Genomic DNA, 19,164 nt, shown 5'->3' with positions numbered 1-19,164 from the left:
CCCGGATGTTGTAACTATGGAAATGTGCATTTGTTACTATGGCCACTGGGCGAAGTCGAGGCGGCTCAGCTGATGCCCGCATCGATGCAGCTAGCTAGCTAGCTAGCGTAGCTGGTAACAGGCTAGCAGATAGAGAGCTAGCTTAGCTAGGGTGTTAGCGGTAGCAGTACCGCTCGGCTCGTTAAATCACACGATAGCCGGTTGGGCAGCGACTCTAAATGTCATCGATGTAGCCGATGTCTTGTTCATAACATGCCCGCGGTGTGAGAAAGCGAGGCCGGGGCATTCGAGGCAGGGTTTTTGAGGTGGGTACCGCCAACCAAAGAGCCGTTTTCACGTTTAGCTAGCGGTAACACACCAGGAAGGCTAACTGTTAGCATTGATTGTCCCAGGTAGCTAACGTTAACAGGTAATGCTAGCTAATATTTGCTCTGTGGGAACCAAATGTTTAACTTACATGGTGGTAACTGAGTTTCACACAGTAACGTTAGCTAACCACCATAACTATAACTGAGTGTGCAATTAACTGGGATATATTTTGTTTTCTTGTAGCCCGCTAGCACACGCAGCTATTCTAGCTAATAGGTTTATAACGGAAATGGGTGTGTAACCACTGGATCCAATCATTCAGAGCTTGAGTTATATTTTATATGTTGGGGTATAATAAGCTAAAGTCTATGCTTCGCTGACTCTTATTTACGGTAGATACATCCTCCTGTAATAAACGCTAGCTTCCTAAATGATCAGTATTGCTAACATTAGTGTTTGATTTCCTGCGTCAGGTGATCGAAGCTTCGGGTTTTGATTTTTCATCCTGATGCATTTACACCTTGTTCCAATTACAATATCTTCTTCTCACGCCAGGTTGAATTGACTGCAGCGGGGGGAAGATGTGCAATGGAATGACAGAGTCAATACCCGAAGCCTGTCGGGCCCACACCTCAGCCACTGAGAGGTTCTTTCTGTTGCTGCTGGTGTGGACTGCAGTGTCCCCTGGGCAGGGATCAGGTGAGAGGAAACAATACAAAACGCAATGCATTATGCTGAAGAAATATTTTCAAATCACCGTCATCAGGATACAAACGGTTGAATGTAAAGACGACCTGTCACAAACAGGATGTATCGCTTGTTCTATTACACAGGGGAGACTTAATCAACTGCCCCAAATGTTGATTTACACATATGCCAGATTGTCTTTCCAGATGTGTCGCGTGTTCGTCACCATCATTAAGATCACAACTGATTTTATGTCATATTTGTGTTCTTTTTACTATTATCATGTAGTATAACTATGTATTGAGCTACTTCTAAAGCTTTACAGTTGTTGAATATATTAAAACCGATTTCCACCATGATTTATCAAGCGCTATCCGTTGTAATAATTCTCCTCATAACTGGAGCAGTTTAACAGCCTTTCTTCTTTTTTCCGGGCCTTCTTTTCCCAGAATGTGTGAGGCCGTATATGGTCCCGAACAGCTGGGTAAACCTCACAGAAAACAACAGGGGCTCGTTCCCCGCGGGCACGGTGCTGCAGTACAGCTGTGACCCCGGTTACCTGCCCGACGGACCCAGCGTCCTCACCTGCGGCTCAACGGGACACTGGACCTCCGATCCTCCTCACTGCATACGCAGCGGTGGTAAGACATTTGCTCCACCGCTGTCCTTTCCAATCCGTCGAGTAATGAGTAGAGCCTGTTGTTAGCGCCTAAGCTAAAGTGGAAATGCCTTTCGTGTACTTTCAACGTGTCGAATTTCTATCCCGTCAGCGTGCTTGCCCCTCTCCAAACCCCAAAACGGGGGCTACACCTGCCACCCGTCGCCCTGCCGGATGTTTTCCCATGGCACCGTGATTGAGTTCTTCTGTGATGAGCGCTTCGTTCTCAGTGGGGACTACAACTACCTGACCTGTCAGGACGGGCAGTGGGACGGGCCCATGCAGATCAGTTGTGTGAGCCAAGGTAGGAATGGGTCAATACACGGGTCTTAAGCACTCGCCTGCCAGCCACATGATGCCCCAAAATGTGGGGCTAATTACACATAGTCTCAGCTGTTTGATTGTTTGTACTGTCATCGTTTCGTGCTTCTTCCACACAAATAATCTTTGCATGAAATCACTTGTTATTACATGAATCACTTCTTATATTTCCTTTTCTTTAAGGTTGCGTAAGACCCTCTACCGTCCAGCATGGCTCAACCAACCTGACCGACAGCAACAGGAGCTTGTTCCCCGTGAGCACGGTGCTGCAGTACAGCTGTGACCCCGGTTACCTGCCCGTCGGAGCCAGCTTCCTCACGTGCAACCCAATGGGACGCTGGACCTCTGAGCCCCCCCGCTGTATACGCAGTGATGGTAAGAACCGACCTCCTCGCAGTGCTGTCTACATTTCTGACCCCGCGAACACCTGATTTCAGATTGTAGCATACTCTCCATCAATGTATAAGATGTGTATTTGTTATTGACAAAAATGAATTTCGGCTATTAACTGTATTTTTGACTGTTTGTGCAGGATGTATACGACCCTCGACCGTCCAGCACGCCTCTACTAATCTGACGGACACGAACCGGAGCTCGTTCCCTGTGGGAACCGTGCTGGAGTACAGCTGTGACCCCGGTTACCTGCCGGACGGACCCAGCTTCCTCACCTGCTCCACGCTGGGACACTGGTCCTCGGAACCTCCCCGCTGTATCCGCACTGACGGTAACAACAGCGTGTTTGAAATTCTTCGTAATTTGAGCCAGCGGTTGTCGTAGAGCAGCAATGGGGTAAAACGCGTTTCCCCGTCTTTCCGTGCGCAGTGTGCCAGCCTCCATTCCAGCCGGAGAGCGGGGGCTACACCTGCCACCCGGCCCCATGCCAAAGACTTTCTCATGGCACTGTGATTGAGTATTTCTGTGAGGAAGGCTATGTTCTGAAGGGAGACTACAAATACCTGACCTGTCAGTACGGAGAGTGGGACAGCCAGGTGAAGGTCAGCTGCCTCATGGAGCAAGGTAAACGGGGGCGGGGGGGGAGTGGGAGGATTACACATTTGAACAGCTGGATGATGTTGACTAAAGTCGTGACTGACAATTGTTACCTGTCTCACAGGCCGCAGTCCAACTTTACCGCTAGGGATGCCGGCCTTGTCCATAGTGGCATCCACTGCCAGCTCAGTGGCCCTGATCCTGCTCCTTCTGGTGCTCTTTGTACTTCTACAGCCGAGACTCAAGTCCTTCCATCGGTGAGTTGGCCCTCCAGAAAACATGCCACGCACCTCTGAACATCCAGGAGACGGAACGATTTGACTGATTCTCGTCATTTGTCATTTTATTTTTGAACTTCTCATTCCGGTTCTCCACGCCCAGACGTGATCACGGTGTGTCCGGCCAGCGCGTGTCCATCATGGTGGAAGGAGTCCAGGTGTCTCTGCCCTCGTACGAGGAGGCTGTGAGTGCGTGCGGGGCCCCGGCCTCGCCTCTCGCCTGCGAGTCTCGCGTCCCGATCGTGCTGTCCGAGGGTCAGCGGGCCACAGCGCCAGAGGCAGGCGCCGCCAGGCCTTCATCCCGCAAACGGCAGCAGCAGCAGCAGCAGCAGTCAGAGATGACCGCCGTGCCATCGTCCTCCTCCTCCTCCTCCTCACCATCATCCTCTACCCGGGGCCTCGAGCACGCAGGTGCTGCCGCGCCTTCGTCCTCACAAAGGAGGCCGTCTGCAGGCGGTGAGCAACACAGCCCGTGTCTGGACTCTGAGATGGACTACTCTGATGGTAAAGCCCTCTTGCAACGCACACTTTACTTACTTAAACAGCCACACTTTGTACAGATGAAATAATGTGCCTGTGCTCCACAGACATGCCATTGCTGAAGGATGCTTAAACAATGCGGCCATCCTTTCGGATTCCCCTCCCCCCTCCCCCCCCCGAGGCATCCAGCGCTGCTACGGACCCGTTCTGCCGAGCCGGACGCCTCGCGAGAGATTGTCAACACAGCTGTCGAAACAGACGAGGCTCCTAGTGAAGCTGTGAGTTTCTCAGATCAGTTCCTCTGTCCATCCCGAAGCAGGCTGCACGTGTACATACATGCTTTTCATTTAGTGTTTTGCTACACAACGTGTGAACGTCCAATGTCCGGAGCTCGAAGGTTTACAAAATGTCGGAGAAAAAAAACGGAAAGAACAGCCAGCGTCTGCAGGAGTGTGTCTTCGCAAAAGAAGGACGGAAGCTTTTCAGTTAAATGGGCAAACGTTTTTTTTTTTTTTGAGAGCTAATAAGCTCTTTAGTGTCTTGGTTGCTGTTACTTTTCTTTTCCCGCCAATCGCACCATTCGAGGCACACATTGGCAAAGCTGCATGAAGTCCAGGTGGTCTACATTTTGTCCAAGTCATGCACACAAGTTTTTATTTAAAATTTTTGATTACAGATCACTGTTTCAAAATGTTGTTAATCATGACTCACATCGTTGCAGATGCCACTGTACAGTTTGAGGCTGCTTTTCCCTTTGCTGTGTTCTTCATCGGATCGAGGGAAAACATTTTATGAGGCTACGTTTGACAGATCTTGGGCTCACGTGTAGTCTCTCCATAGCCTTGTCCTCAATGGCCTTAGCTTTCCACTTCTATGCACAGGTATCTATAATATGTATCATAAGGAGTTTTAAAAATGAATGCTGGTTTAAAAACCTCCACTGCTTAGTGATTTAATGTGTGGCTTTGTCAGACACATCACTTGCACACCAGAAAATATGATTTAATTTATTCAGACTGCTTGTACATTGTAGAAAGTAATGTAAAATAATCGTAATGTTTTAAGTTAACAACGGGGAACTAAGATGTTTATTTAATGAACTTGTGACCAGAGAGCTGTTGATCAGCTGTGGCTTTATTTGATGCCTCCACAACAAAAACAAGTAGTATCTTTTCACTTCTGGTTCTGCTGCAGGCCCGTCATGTGACGCTGTAAATATAGTTACACAAACATGAGTAGGTGTACAGATGGATGTAAAGTCAGTGTTCACATTGTTTGCCTCCATTGAATCTGCTTTTAACCCAGGAAGTGATTCATGTTTTGTGTTTTTTGTGAAGATGTTTTTTTTTTTTTTTTTATATATATATGTAAAATAATTTAAGTTGTGTAAGTCTGTACATAACATTCACCCGTTTTGAATAAATATTATTTAAGGTGTTTGAATTGAATATTTCCTTCTTTTCACATCTGAGGTTCTCATTAAGTACACAGTCTTATGTACTCATTCATTCTCAAGGGGCCAGTCATACAATTAGCAGCAGAAATAAATATAAATACAAAATATCATTATTCTTAGTCATTGGCTAGCAGGCAGTACCTGCAGTTAACATTGCGTGGACTTGGATCGAGAACAGAATTCCTTTGCTCATGCTTCAACAGTCTTCCAGTATCAGGTGAAGCTCTCCCTGCTTCCCGTCTGCGGGGCCCGGGTCGTCCCCCGTGAAACCGTCACGCCGGCATCACCTCCTCCTGTTTGAAGTCCACGGCCTCTGTCGGGGAAGAGGAAGGGACACGTTGGACTTCAGCGAGTGCACGTGCTCCCCTGGGGGAGTAAAAAACACCGAAAGGCAGCTGTGACATTTACCCTCGGCCGGCGGCTTGAAGGCTTGGTAACATCTGAAGCACAGGGTCAGGAGGAGCGCCTCGCTGCACTGGAATGTGATGTATATCAGCGGGAAGAGAAACATGGGGCCGATGACTTCGGGGTCAAAGGCCACTTTTAGGATGGTGACGCACAGCTGGATGTTCTGACACCCCGTTTCCATGGAGACCGTCCTGCTGCATCTAGAAAGAGGAGAGTCCATTGTCATTGGTTTTGATACGGCGTTATGTAATAAGTAGTCAGGGCTTTTATTTATGTAAAATAACAAAGTTAATCACTAGTTAATTATTCAAATGTTCTTGATAAAACAAACAAAGCTTTGACCTTTGACCTTTGCAAAATTATTATTCCATTTTCTGAAATTTTGTGCATTATTTTTTATGAATCCATATAAAAACTACAATCTGTGCTAAATGGATTAGAGTCAAAAGCACAATACTTCCCTCTGTAATGTAATGGAGTAGAAAGGTTATTTAGGCCAAAATGGAACACAAGGCTTAAACCAACAAACACAAATATTCTGTTTCACAAAATTCTGTCTAATTTTGCATTATCGTCCCAAAATGTTACTTTTCACCTCTTTAGGCCTCCCGACAGAGGCAATCCTAGTGTGTGTGTGTGTGTGTGTGTGCGCGCGCACACTCACTGTTGACTGAGCCTGCACATGACCGACATGACGTATCCCAGCGTGAAGCCAATCAGGGGCATCAGTGCCCCCACGAGCAGAACATCTGGAGTGAGGACCATCCACACGACGTCCTTGATGAGGACACCAGACAGGCTGAACACGACGATGGCGCAGATGATCAGCGCCGTGAGGCCGACCTGTCGAACGAAGGGGGGGGGGCGGCGCGTTTACCTCCTCCAACGGTGCACACACACACACACATGTTGCTCCAATCTCAAGCCGAATATCAGGGAGTCTCACTTTTTTGACCACCGGCGCATAGTTTGGTCTGTAGTGATTAATGGCGATGCCGACGCCACAGGGCACCAGGGTGAACGCCAGGGCGGAGACGATGCCCACGTACGGCACGGCTTTCTCCAGGCCGCTGAAGCCCTTGGAGTAGACGAAGAGCAGCAGGGGCATCAGGGCCAGCGCGGCGATGCTGGAGCAGGTGGTCATCACGATGCTGCGAGGACAGAGAGGAGAGCAGCGTTAGTGGGGAGGGGGGGGTGGAGGAATTCAAACGGCGCTGATGCAACATTTCCCGCCAGACGTCTGAGGAACCTGAGGTTCATGTCGCCCTTCACGGCCAGGGAGAAGATGTTGGACAGGCTTCCCCCGGGGCAGCAGCCGCAGATGAGCACGGCCACGGCCTTGACGGGGTCCATCTGCAGCGCCTTGGCCAGAGCGAAGGCCGTCAGCGGCATGACGCCGAACTGGGCCAGCAGCGCCACGCCCACCCCCTTCGGCCTGAGGAGGTGCGCCTTGATTTTGCCGATCGCCATGGTGCAGCCGAGGGAGACCATGGTGACGAAGAGCATGGCGACGGAGAGGACGTTGATGACCTCGTTCAGCGGGGAGGCGTCGCTCAGGAGACCCGCCGCGCTGCCGTTGCGGAAGACGCTCTCCGTCAGGTTCATCTCGGCGCCGCGGCTTCCACCTGTTCGACGCGGAGCCAACGCGCCGCAGTCAGTAGGAGTATTGACACCGGACTTTAACACACATGCAGGCGCTCACACGTCATGTCCGTATTTGGTCAGGGAGTTTAAAGCCATTTTTTTATTTTGGGGAGATCTTTCCATTCACTTCAGTATCTTCAAAACAACTGATGAAAACCACAGTTCCTTCTGTTTTGAGATTTTTGTTCAATAGTTGCCCTTCATTTGATTAATGTAGCCGGGGGAACCGTATTGTTTGATTTGGGCTCTCAACATCCCAGTCAATTCCACATTAAAAATAACTGGATTGTGTGCAGCCCAATATTCGTGCATGATTTGCACTTGCATCGTGACACAATTTGCTATTACATATGTTGGGGAAGAATTTGGTGAGCAGCATGGGTGTGAGTCCCTCAGGACTGTGGGGTGACCCTTCTTGGGTCACCTTGACCTGTCCGAGTTTATGATAGCCTCCGGGCTAAATAGAGAGGCCAACAGATGCCTTGACTGACTCATATCCTGTGTATTATTTGTTTTTTGGGTTGACGATTGACGGGGCGCAATCAAGGACTTGACTTACTCTTGACTTCTAAATCTGTCCTGAGGGTTAAGGGGGAAGGGGGGTGGCAGGGGTTCTTCTCCAGAAATGTATAAAGACTCTTCTTTCCTCTCTACCGTTGTCAGATCCTTCCTGCTCCTCTGAGGGAGAAGGAACAATCTTTCCCTTTTCAGCTGAATTGTAGTCATTTGACGTCTGTCTGTACTTATGGCTTGTGTTGATGATTTCTGTAATCTTTATCATTTTTCTATATTCTAGTTAGTAATAAATATTTAATCATAAAGCGAGTTCAAGATACTTTTGATTCCTCACAAGGCTTCAATCCACAAATTTCCACCACAACATACATGCATGCATGGCATATTTACATCAGGACTTATGCAGGTAAATGAGCGAATTGGTACTTTACTGAGCCCTACAGTAATTAAGACAACAATTAAGTTAACGTTATAGCTGGTTAGTTGAAGCAACCATGCAGTCTTTGTTATTTTACGGCCGTCTGTAGACATTAGAAATCATTTTTTTTAAACGTCATTCCTCCACAACGACCTCTCTTTGACCACATTGTCTAGTTAATTAGCCTGGTTGTCATAATTGGCAATGGCCACATTTATGCTAGCTTAGCTAAGCTAGCATACTTCAAGGCACAAAAACGGCCGGAGTGTAAGTCCAACAACAATATGGAGTTATTCTATAATGCTGCTTCTGATAAAATATCTAAATTTGAGATAATAAGTGATTTAGAGAAACGGCTTTTATCTATAACAAGTTGTTATTTGATGAAATTGCACTTTTGTTTCTTGCTCTTCTGAGTTTGTATCCATATTGTAGCAGTAGGAGGAGGAGACCTCCTAATTAACCGGGCGCTCTGTGGGCCAATCACCGCCGCAGGGCCCTGTATTAAAGTCTCCTCCTTCAGGGGGATCCCCTTTACTGCCCTCGTACCCCCTTCACAGTTATTTTCCCGCTTGTTTTGATGTGTTTTTAAATTGATTGCTTTCAACTTTATTGAGATTTATTGAAATAAAATGATATCTTCTTTTTGTGTAAGTTGAACCTCGTCTGCCACTTTTGTATGCTGACCTGTGTGACCTTTAAATATATCAATACTCTTGCAATTGGAAGTAAAATCACTCATTAGCAAGTAATATCCTTCTCTGAGTGAAATTCCTAGCGTGGCGTTGTCGGCGTTTTTGTCAGCTCTCGTGCCGCCACACTATGGTTGAAATGCACTTATTGTAAGTCCCTTTGGATAAAAAGCGTCAGCTGAATGACGTGTAATGCAATGTGTTTCATTTGGAGGTTTCATCAGCACTGGATTGAACAACTACTTTGACACCCTTTATAATATTTAACTCTGAACATTTATGCCAACACATGGGGCCCAATCGGTTGCATTTACTTTCGCTCTTGGTGCCATAACTCTGAAAGTCAATGTACTTTGGCACCGAATATTTGACATTGGTGAATTTACTGTGTGCTTTTGTTTCTACAGCGTGAACATTTCAAAAACACTTTACTTCAACATGAATGAACAGGGCGTTAGTGGGGGATCACTTTCAGTGGCGGATTTAAAGCGCTTCCAACTTGATCATGTAAATAAACTACAGCCCCCTTGCTAATTTTAATAAATTAACTCATCGAAGAAAAAAGGGTCATATGCAGGCTTTTGCTAATTTGTTGGACTTTAATAATCATTACATTTTGGTCAGAAACCAACATGTGTTGGAGTTGCCCAGGTCGAACTGCCACGCAACTCTTTTATCTTTATCGTTTGTTACGAACGTTGCAGCTTCACTCCACACTATTTTACAGCATCTCGTTCCAGCGCTTCACAGAGAACCCGTTTTGCATTCCAGCCGACGCACAACAATACACAGTGTCATTGAACGTTGAACAATAACACACAATGTCATCAAAGTGGAACTTTTCATACCTGCCAAAGTCAGACACCGATGGGCAAAAAAAGGGGAAACAGTTGACGCCTGCGGGATTGGACGACCCCATTGACTACAAACTCCAGCACCCAGTAAGCCTCCTAATTAAAGGAAGCTACTGCTCATTAGGGACCTTATGTAATCCTACATGACTACCAGAGAAGGTTGCGCAACCGCTGAGCCGTTTGTCTGTATATTAGTACGAAATGTTGCCGTTTAAGCCACACATTAAATCGTTTAGTAGAATGCATTGTAATGTTGTAAAGGCAACATCAATGTCTAAATAAACTATATTATAAGATAGGACATATAAGACCATATTGTTGCAATTTATTACAAAGCATTAGTTTAGTTTGAAACAACTCCACGATTGCACTTTGGAAGTTTTCCATTTTCTTTAAAGTAAGTAAAGTAAATAAATCACACATTTCAGTTTGGCTTTTTCTCCCCCATGATTCTAGTACTTCTTTGAATGACAATCTCACAGCATAACAAGCATGACGCATCTAGACTTTCTGAAACAGTGTCAATCTGAATGTTTGAAAAGAGACGACGAGGAGGAAAAACTTAGAAACAAAAGCGCTTTCTTACTTTAACTTCAGGGCAGCTTCTCCTACTTCGCTGTGCTCACTCGTTTCCATCTCTGCTCGCATTCTTGTGCCTTAACTACTTTGCCCCCCCCCCCCCTCCCTCCCCTTCCCTCCATGGCTCATTGGCTCATAGCAACACAGTAGGTGTAAACATGGCAATCAACTACAGTAGTAATCCACTCAAACCCAAATTGGGTCACAGCTACTATTATTGATACTTCTTAAAGAGAATGAATGCTGCTTTTAAGCCGCTTGCTGGAAGTCATCCACATGCCGAGGTTGTTTCCGAATTTCCTCGCCTTTGGGGGCTACCCGGGAAAAGTTTGGCATGGACGTGCCCAAAAACGTTGCAGGAATTTTCTCTTTTGTCCATGTATGTGTGAACAAACCCTCAACGAATGTTACGCAACCAAGCAGACTAACTAAATTATTAGTATTTTCAAAAGGGGGCCTCTTTTTACTGTGGGACTTTGGTGCCTTGTCCAACGAGACCTTTTATTTGCAACTCACAGAGCTGACAAAGGCCCAAATGTTGCAGCCTTGTTATCTTAAGCATGATTGAGATTAGAGCCAAATTAAAGGGTTTAAAAAGTCACATGAAATCAAATGGAATCTTGCAGGAACAATTGCTTGAATGATGTAATCTGGTTAACAACCTGTTATTGAACCTGACAGAAAATCAGAAAATGAGCAAAGAGGGGTCTTCTTTAAGGTTTTTGGGTTCTCTTCCCCTGTGGAGGAGAGGATTCACTTCAGAATTCAGAGCGCTACAAGGCCAGAGTCCTGCGTCCGTGGCTGACTCAGCCCTTATTTTGCAGGTGAAATCTGTGAAATGTACTCTCCGCCCCACACACTCGCCCAGTTATTGGGTTGCGGTGACCGAGCTGGAGGGGCGGCAGCTCCGAAGCGATTACATTTTTTGTTTTCTGCTTCTGTCGAGAACTTTCTGACCTTTTGTCTCTTAAAAGTGCAATATAATTAATGACATTTGAATTTGCTATTCAACGAATATTACCACGTCATGTGCTGATACACCCTCCGTTATCTTAATATTCATTGTAACAGCAAACGCTCTGGTGTTTTAAAGGACAAAAATGTGTTACGCTTTGTCTTATTGAAATGCATAAATGCCTCTGAACATTGAAGCTGCAGTAAGCGTGTGCATAAGCAGTGATGGCTGGCTGCAGAAGCTCTTTAAAGGTCCCATCGAGGCAAGTTGTGCAGCGATGAATGGTGAGTGTGGGGGGGGGGGGGGGGGGGCTGCTGTGGTGAGCTGGTGCACCATCTGGCCTCACAATCGTTTTGCCAGGATGATATTCTAGTTATTGACCACAACTACTGAAAACAGCCCGCAGAGCCCTGTGTACATGTTGGGCTATTTTTGGAGAGACCATGTCACACCAAACGTGACTGTGTGCTGTTCAAGCCGCCACTGAACCCTCTATTACACCTTGATGAAATGTTGTTACTAATATGTTTATTGATATATATATATATATGTGCAGAAAAAGAACATTGTGATCCGTTTGAGAAATAAACGTCCCGAACCCCGCCGACTCTGCCACTCGTTGGGTATAACGGCGCACGGGAGGCGTTCAAATCCGCGGCGTTGTGGGAAATGCAGTTCGCGCGCCCGGCACCGTCGCCCGTGAGAAGCGGGGCGCGCGTCGGCGGGAGTACTCCGTTACCCACAATGCCTCGCTTCGCTGCGCCTGCGCTGTTTATGTTTTTCCCCCGTCCATGTGTAGGCGAATCACGTGTGGAGAAACCGTCGTTCGTCATGTGTCGGCTGTAGCGAAGCCCCGTGCTAGGTTTTATTATTTGCCTCCAGTTGTCGCCGCACTTTTGTTTTGACAGCTGCCTGTTTTCTTTTTTTCTTTCTCGTAGCCCTTTACCGAAGAATGAGCGAAAACGATGACATCGATGTCGACAGCGATGTATGTGGTTTAGTTTCCTCTGGGAGTAGCTAGCCAAATTGTTAGCCGAACAGCAACTTTAACATTCCTGCCAACCTTAGCTATCGGATTGAGTTAGCTAGCTAGCTAGCTGTGTTTATTGCCTGACCACTGGGTTTTGAGACAAACCTGGGAAAGAAACACTTTTGAAGCGCTAAGTGCCTGGCAGGGCTTTTTTTCTATCCATGTCGAACACATCAGGTCTGAGGAGTAGGTTGCCCTGTTTTTACTGATGTCAAGTGGGGTCAAGTGAGCCGTCGTTTCGCGCAACCCAGTTAAACCAACCATCGATCACTATTCGTCGCGCCGCTTTTTGTGTTGTTACGGTACACGGTGCTGGGAGCAGCCGGTGACGTCACAATTACGTCAGACCGACTCGCTCAGGATTAGGTTACAAATACTTGACATAAAAATACTTTCAAGAATACATTCTGCCGTACTCCTTTTTAAATACGGCTTTGAATTCGTCTCTTGAATTTAAAATGAAAGTTTAGTTAACGTGGATTCCTGCTCATTGTCAGTTGTTGCATTAAAAGTGAATTGAATGGATTACATATATTATTATCCTCTCTCTTCAAATATGAGGATTTATTGTAGTTGGCGTATCTTCAACTTTGCCAGTCTTTAAAACGTCCATCTTGGCAGCTACGGGTTAAAACGACGTCACCGTAATTACACGAATACACGCGCAACAGACCCCCGACGCGGCTGTGCAAACACAACCAGCCGAATGCGTTAATGTGTGTTTTTGTTTTGCCCATCACGGACATGCCAAGTCCAGATCCCACTTCCCCGCAGCTTTCTGGAACGAATGTATTAAAAAAAAATGTTCCACCAAAGGCAGCCTCCACCGCTGCTGCACGACTGTGCGCAGCATTTGAAGCATACTTATGCAAGATCAATATTCTACATGCTAATTGGAATTCCCCATGGTTTACAAACCCGCAGCAATTAATTACACATTTGCTGTTGTTTAACAGATCATCGATCTGGTCCTAGATCTCTCAGAGCCATGGATTCCCCTCCCCCCCCTTGGTTTAAGCTTGCAGCTTCCGATCCTCTTACCACAGTAAACATAAATAATGTTAGGCACGCTAAGCCCACATTTCTGGACAGGTCAATGTTACAGGGTATATCAAATCTTAATATTTGAATTTTACAATCTGTTATAAGGAACGTTCTTATTGACAACGTGTCAATACTAAATGATGATAGTCATTTTGTCCTGTTTTATACTTGTGCCATTTGCATACATTTTCCTGTTTTTTCACCTGGCAAGTTGTATGACAACAAACTATGAGGAGATGAATTCCGGCTGCTTTGCCGCATTCAGCTCTTTTAACGTTTGACACACGTTTTGCAAACATACACCCCAAGTATACGTCTTTTGTTCAGAATGGAATGCCCCCGACATTAGTTTTTTCTTGGCATCTCGTGGTCCTGTTCAGTCAGTTTTCACACATCGGAGTTATAATTGAGTTCCTGTAAAGGACAGTCGTTGGACAAAGTGCCCAGACTGTTAGGACACGCTGGTCCACCCTTTAAGCAACTAGAAGCACCCTTCAGTTGACGTTCTGCAAACAGATGAACCACTTGTTCAGACAAGGACCCCGTGAAAGATAAAAAACACAACTTAACTGCAATTTAAAGCTGCAGAGTTTCCACATTTTCAGCCTTCTCATTTTTGATGTATTATAAATCGCAAAGTGTCTGGCGTAAATGACACGCATGTTTTTTAAGAACACACTTTGCCCGTCCCTTTCGCAGGCAGACAAGCGAGCCCATCACAACGCGCTGGAGCGCAAACGCAGGGACCACATTAAAGACAGCTTCCACGGCCTCCGGGACTCTGTGCCTGCATTACAAGGGGAGAAGGTGAGAGGACATTGTGTGCATGTTCCACATTCCGTGACTCTTCCAGCAAAGATTGTTGAATGTTTTTTTTTTTTTTTAAGGTGAGCCTTATGTTCCGCAGCAACCTTGTCCAAATAAAGAGACACGCGTTTCGGCATTGGCTTTTCAATTATCTGTGTTAATGTTAACTGTCAGCCCGTTTTTAGCATTATTTGATAATCGGGTTATAAAACTCATTGATGACTCTGTGCATGACACTGTGATCGTTGTATAACTGTTTTTGCACAATTGATGTTGTTCTCCCTGAACAAACAGACACTGCAGCTTTTCCCCCATGGCTCTCTGAAATTTTTGCTGACAGAGTTCTGTCAAACAGGCTTCCCGAGCACAGATTCTAGACAAAGCCACCGAGTACATCCAGTACATGAGGCGAAAAAACCATTCCCACCAGCAAGACATCGATGACTTAAAGAAGCAGAATGCAGCGTTGGAGCAGCAGGGTAAGTGGTTGGAATGGTCTGTTTTTCTTCTTCTTGTTTTTTTTACAGTTGCAATGAGCAATATTTGATTAGATCGACTGCAGTCCATTTGCTTCTGCCAATTGCAGTGCGCGCCCTGGAGAAGGCAAAGGGCAACACTCAGCTGCAGACCAACTCCTCCTCCGACAGCAGCTTGTACACGAACCGCAAAGGCAGCGCGGTGTCGGCCTTCGACGGCGGCTCCGACTCCAGCTCCGAGTCGGAGCCGGACGAGCCGCCCAACAGAAAGAAGCTGCGCGCGGAGCCCAGCTAGACCTCGGCTCTCCGAACAGACTCTCTATGCCCACCAGCCCCCCCCCCCCCCCCGCCACCCGCCACCCCGAATCCTCTCCGCAACCTGTCCCGCACTAAGTCCTGCCTTCTCACAGCCAGTCCACGGGACGAGGTGGGGGCTGTGTGAGAGGGATGCTAGTATGTGTGAGACAAACAAACAAACAAACAAACAAACAACAACAAAAAAGATGCTTCTACCTTCTTTTTTTTCCTCCTGGCGAGCAACCAGTCACTCCATCCGTGGACTTTTAGGACCCCCCCAACGTGAGGCAGCTGTGACTTTTGTTTTTTTTTGGTTTTCTATCCTGATGAAATTACCTTTCCCAATCAAATGGGAAGACGACGAGGTATTAAACAGAAATATGTGTTTCTCCTCTGGAAGTTCTGGACAACCTCTGCAAACCTGTTGCAGTTGTGAGACTTTTTGATCTTCGACAAAGTGGTGATAAGGGTTAGTTTACCTTTTTAAATATTCCTACTTTTCCAAAAAAACAAACAAACAGAATGTGAAGTTGCTTTTTGACATAATGTAACGCAAGGTGCGACCCTCCTCACCCCGTGTAGGTGGCTGAGGTTTTTGTCTTTGAAAATGTCCGTGTAGTCAAAGAACCCCTCTTATTTATAGTGACGCACCGAAATTCATTTCCCCCCCCCCCGTTATGTTTGATCTCTAGAATGTTTGGCTTGAGATTTTCCAGAGAACACAGGAGGAGGAACAAGTTGACCTGCTGTTTTAGTGCATTTTCCACAGGTACAACTATTTATTTTCCCTCTATTTTTATTATTATCAGATTAAAGTATCGCAACAGCAACAAGTAATAAAAAATAATAAAAAATCCCCTATTGGATACTGAATGTTACACAATGCAGGTGAAGGCAGTGACCTTTTATTTTTGTTAATGGAAGTTCATTTCTGTGTGTAGTATATAACACTGTATACTCTTTAATGGTGTCAGTCCTGCAAAGAAAAGCCTTTCCTTGAAATGTTTGCCCCGTGCCGGGAACGTTTGACTTTCTTTATTTTCTTTCCTTTTTTTTTTTTTGCAGAGGTAAATTAGCGTGTACGTAATCAATATTTGTTTGTTCCATTCTGTGGAAATTACAGGTATGTTGTACATACTGCCAACGGGTGTCTTGCAAGTTAAGGCATACCTTTATTATGAGACTATAAATAAACTATTTTATCCTTTTGGGATGTATTTGTGACTCAACACGTTTTTAATCACGTCCTTTGACAGCGTTGCTACATTTTATGCATTTTTGGAGAGAAATGTTGGTGTGAAGTTAACTTCCCACTTAAGGAAATAACCACAAGCTCATTAAATTTAACACGCTGCTAATAGAAGCCAATAAAGAGTGATGATCTACTGGAGACTTTTAAGGATAGTGAGTGTCTCTAAATTACTTATGTCAAGTGCATGAATAATCAAGTTTCAAGTTCACTTTCAGGTATTATCTAGCAACGTTACATAGTGACAGTGTACAATTTTACAGAATTTTCTGATACATAGAAATGGGGAGGTTTGTTGGTGTTAAAACAGAATATACCGCGCTGCCTTCCCGTGACGTGGGACACGTTTTAGAGCACGAGTCGTATTTCTGATAATCATTTCACTGATAATCCAATAAACTCAAATGGAACGACAGCATTCTCATCTATATTCTTTTCTTCTTCTTTTTTCTTTAGAAAAATCCACTGAAACAACCAGCGTATACATTATGTAAACTGTGAACTAACACAACTTCCCCACATCGGCTGTAATCCGACTGTAATAAGTGCACGGTTTCTTTTTCCGAGGGTCCGTGAAGGCAGCACGCAGCAACAGCGTTCCCAAAGCGCCATGGAGGAGACGTGCTGATGTCTTAGCTTCGGGTCATGGCTAAACAGTACGACGTGCTGTTCAGGCTGCTCATGCTCGGGGACTCGGGGGTCGGGAAGACGTGCATGCTGCGCAGGTTCACGGAGAGTTACTTTGATTCTTCACACATTTCCACCATCGGTAAGACATATACACACATACATATATATATATATATGAGTATCAGGACTCCTCTCATCGCCCCGTGTTGCAGGTGGAACCCGATGAACATCAGTGGAGGTGTTTCTTCCAGGGTGATTGTTGACTTTTTAGCTGAATCAGTTTGACCTTTTTGTCCAAAGTACAAGCAGGCCTACTGAGCTAGTGGAATTAGTACAACCCTGAAACTTAGTGAATAAACACCAAGTGATTAGAAAGCTGCTCTGAAATATGTATTATTCCAAACAGGGGCGCAGGCCCCTAAAGGGAAAATACTGAAGGATGCCACAGAGATCTTGAACCCCAAAGTTACAATCAATGGCAAGATTAAAAAAATAGACGTGTCCAATGCCCTCTAATTGTTTGATGTGCTGTTATTTATTCAGAAAAGGGCTGAGATTAGTGCTCAGACTGTGTGATTAACTACACAGAGGATTCAATTATTTCTTCATCAGCAAGGAAAGATAGTCAGCCGTGTTTTCACTAAATAGTGAATTCAGATAAACGGTTTGTAAACTGCAGGCCCGAGAGCTGGAACTCAGGAGATTAACGCCTAGTTATTTGGAAGATTGCGTCAAATGTGAAATCCTTTCCGGGTGGTCGTCGTCGTTTCAGCACAAATGCAGAAAGCGCGTCGCACGAGTAACCAAAACTAATTTGACTTTAAGCGTGGACTCATGGCATAACACCTGAATGGGAACAGATTGAAGTAAATAAATAATAATAATAACAAATAATACTCCTGTTCCCTAGCTGAAAAAAACCCCTCTTTACCTGCATCTCCCCTCGTGCCGCGTCATTCAGGAAGGGTGTGATTATCTTAACTGGGTGGTTCCACTTTGACCTTTTGTGGAGGGCATCGCGGTAGCTTCATTAAATATCTTCTTTTTAAATGCCGTTGAGTCTGAAATTAAATGTCCTTTTTCTCCATCTTTGCCCCCCCCCACCCCATCGTAGGAGTTGATTTCAAAATGAGAACACTACAGCTAGCTGGAACCAGGGTGCGGGTGCAGATCTGGTGAGTGGCGTCTAATTCTCCTGCGTGGACAGAGTGATTCCAACCGGCATGCCGTGTAATCTCCTGTGTGTGTGTGTGTGTGTGTGTGTGTGTGTGCAGGGACACCGCAGGTCAGGAACGCTATCAGACCATAACCAAACAGTACTACAGGCGCGCACAGGTGACACCCGCCGGGCCCGGCCTTCAACCCGCTTACCGCAGCGGCCTGTTCCCCTAACACCCTCCTTTCCCGTGGCCCCCTGTGCAGGGGATCATCTTCGTCTACGACATCACCAGCGAGTCGTCCTTCCAGCACCTGGTGAAGTGGGCCCGCGACGTGGACGAAGTGAGGCGGGCGGGGGGGTGGGGGGGGGGTAACCCTACGAGACCTGCGAGGTCATTCCTCCGCTTTGTGTGTGTTATCTTTTGTGGGGTGGTTTGTTTTCTTCCTGCAGTACGCCCCGGACGAGGTGCAGAAGATCTTGGTGGGAAACAAGTCGGACGAGGAGCCCAGTAGGAAGGTAACGAAGGACCAAGGAAGCAAGGTGATTCAAGCTTATTTTGGGGGGGGGGGTTTCGCATTGCATTTCGCTTACAACGGATCGCGTAGAATGATACAGATCCAGGAGGAAGTAGGTTCCAATGTTCCGCCACACATTCTCCACAGTCTCCGGTGCGTTTATTAGTTTGGCAAGTAGTTCACTATGATATAATCATTGTACAACATGATAAAGACCCAGCAGCAATTGTTCTGCACAAATAGAAAAGCAATAAATAAAACATTGTGTGAGTCTGTTCTATTTACATAGTTCTACGTATGCTACAGGAATAACGTACGAATGTATCTTTCCTCATTTCTGTCTTTGCTTTTATTTAAATGCATCCCAAACTCTTTTCTGATATATCCACCTGTGTATTTCAGCTGGCCGAGACCTATGGGATGGAGTTCTTTGAGACCAGTGCCTCCACCAGCGATAACATCAGCGAGGTAAGACACGAAGACGACTATCCGCGCACAGAGTCGCCCTCACGGCGTGGGAAATGGACTTCTCCCTCCCTCCCTCCAGGCCTTCACTCGCCTGTCCCAGCTGGTGCTGCGGGCTCACGAGCGCCACGTGGACCACTTGCTGGGCTCTCTGGATGACTATCTGGACCAGGCCGCTCTGGAAGAAGAGAAAGGCGACCCTCAGAAGGCCTGCGCCTGTTAGACGGGGGGGGGGGGGGGGGGGGGG

The 19,164-nt window shown here is 46.2% G+C and overlaps 4 protein-coding genes across 7 annotated transcripts; 3 read left to right on the top strand and 1 right to left on the bottom strand.

Moving 5' to 3' along the window:
• The first annotated feature begins 61 nt into the window (after positions 1 to 61).
• LOC119227900 (sushi domain-containing protein 6-like) lies at positions 62 to 4,798 on the top strand. Its single transcript, XM_037487089.2, has 10 exons — positions 62 to 305; positions 865 to 1,008; positions 1,446 to 1,637; positions 1,767 to 1,958; positions 2,159 to 2,350; positions 2,508 to 2,699; positions 2,798 to 2,992; positions 3,090 to 3,222; positions 3,347 to 3,747; positions 3,831 to 4,798. The coding sequence occupies exons 2-10, from the start codon at positions 891 to 893 to the stop codon at positions 3,854 to 3,856; spliced, it is 1,641 nt and encodes a 546-aa protein (XP_037342986.2). The 5' UTR covers positions 62 to 305; positions 865 to 890; the 3' UTR covers positions 3,857 to 4,798.
• Positions 4,799 to 5,362: 564 nt separating this feature from the next.
• LOC119227902 (hepatic sodium/bile acid cotransporter-like) lies at positions 5,363 to 10,359 on the bottom strand. The gene is made up of 6 exons (XM_037487092.2): positions 10,298 to 10,359; positions 6,837 to 7,212; positions 6,534 to 6,738; positions 6,252 to 6,430; positions 5,588 to 5,787; positions 5,363 to 5,492 (listed from the first exon to the last, which is right to left on the bottom strand). Exons 2-6 carry the CDS (start codon positions 7,190 to 7,192, stop codon positions 5,452 to 5,454), a joined length of 981 nt encoding a protein of 326 aa, XP_037342989.2. The 5' UTR covers positions 7,193 to 7,212; positions 10,298 to 10,359; the 3' UTR covers positions 5,363 to 5,451.
• Positions 10,360 to 12,046: 1,687 nt separating this feature from the next.
• On the top strand, positions 12,047 to 15,422 carry LOC119227208 (protein max-like). Of its 4 annotated transcripts, none has more exons than XM_037485758.2 (4): positions 12,047 to 12,233; positions 14,019 to 14,126; positions 14,482 to 14,605; positions 14,713 to 15,422. In XM_037485758.2, exons 1-4 carry the CDS (start codon positions 12,198 to 12,200, stop codon positions 14,895 to 14,897), a joined length of 453 nt encoding a protein of 150 aa, XP_037341655.2. In that variant the 5' UTR covers positions 12,047 to 12,197; the 3' UTR covers positions 14,898 to 15,422. The 4 variants fall into 4 exon arrangements, with proteins under 4 accessions (XP_037341655.2, XP_037341653.2, XP_037341654.2 ...); XM_037485756.2 differs by having other exon boundaries at positions 14,689 to 15,422; XM_037485757.2 differs by having other exon boundaries at positions 14,467 to 14,605.
• A 146-nt stretch (positions 15,423 to 15,568) lies between these two features.
• LOC119227207 (ras-related protein Rab-15-like) lies at positions 15,569 to 19,163 on the top strand. The gene is made up of 7 exons (XM_037485753.2): positions 15,569 to 16,917; positions 17,893 to 17,953; positions 18,053 to 18,113; positions 18,201 to 18,278; positions 18,388 to 18,477; positions 18,855 to 18,920; positions 19,000 to 19,163. Exons 1-7 carry the CDS (start codon positions 16,794 to 16,796, stop codon positions 19,138 to 19,140), a joined length of 621 nt encoding a protein of 206 aa, XP_037341650.1. The 5' UTR covers positions 15,569 to 16,793; the 3' UTR covers positions 19,141 to 19,163.
• Position 19,164: the final 1 nt, after the last annotated feature.

This window comes from Pungitius pungitius, chromosome 14 (genome assembly GCF_949316345.1).
Source record: "Pungitius pungitius chromosome 14, fPunPun2.1, whole genome shotgun sequence".
Lineage (NCBI taxonomy): Eukaryota > Metazoa > Chordata > Actinopteri > Perciformes > Gasterosteidae > Pungitius > Pungitius pungitius.
Note: the sequence above shows the minus strand (reverse complement) of the source record. Positions and strands in the feature narration are given on the sequence as shown.

Bases quoted from the DNA above. Each gene is read 5' to 3' on its own strand.
- LOC119227900 (XM_037487089.2), top strand. From the start codon at position 891: ATGTGCAATGGAATGACAGAGTCAATACCCGAAGCCTGTCGGGCCCAC. The intron at 1,009-1,445 runs GTGAGAGGAAAC...TTCTTTTCCCAG, and splicing joins GTCCCCTGGGCAGGGATCAG to AATGTGTGAGGCCGTATATG. The intron at 1,959-2,158 runs GTAGGAATGGGT...CTTTTCTTTAAG, and splicing joins GATCAGTTGTGTGAGCCAAG to GTTGCGTAAGACCCTCTACC.
- LOC119227902 (XM_037487092.2), bottom strand. From the start codon at position 7,192: ATGAACCTGACGGAGAGCGTCTTCCGCAACGGCAGCGCGGCGGGTCTC. The intron at 5,788-6,251 runs GTGAGTGTGCGC...TCCTCTTTCTAG, and splicing joins ATGTGCAGGCTCAGTCAACA to ATGCAGCAGGACGGTCTCCA. The intron at 5,493-5,587 runs GTAAATGTCACA...CTTCCCCGACAG, and splicing joins CTTCAAGCCGCCGGCCGAGG to AGGCCGTGGACTTCAAACAG.
- LOC119227208 (XM_037485754.2), top strand. From the start codon at position 12,198: ATGAGCGAAAACGATGACATCGATGTCGACAGCGAT. The intron at 12,234-14,018 runs GTATGTGGTTTA...TCCCTTTCGCAG, and splicing joins ACATCGATGTCGACAGCGAT to GCAGACAAGCGAGCCCATCA. The intron at 14,127-14,466 runs GTGAGAGGACAT...TTTTGCTGACAG, and splicing joins CTGCATTACAAGGGGAGAAG to AGTTCTGTCAAACAGGCTTC.
- LOC119227207 (XM_037485753.2), top strand. From the start codon at position 16,794: ATGGCTAAACAGTACGACGTGCTGTTCAGGCTGCTCATGCTCGGGGAC. The intron at 16,918-17,892 runs GTAAGACATATA...ACCCCATCGTAG, and splicing joins TTCACACATTTCCACCATCG to GAGTTGATTTCAAAATGAGA. The intron at 18,921-18,999 runs GTAAGACACGAA...CCCTCCCTCCAG, and splicing joins CCAGCGATAACATCAGCGAG to GCCTTCACTCGCCTGTCCCA.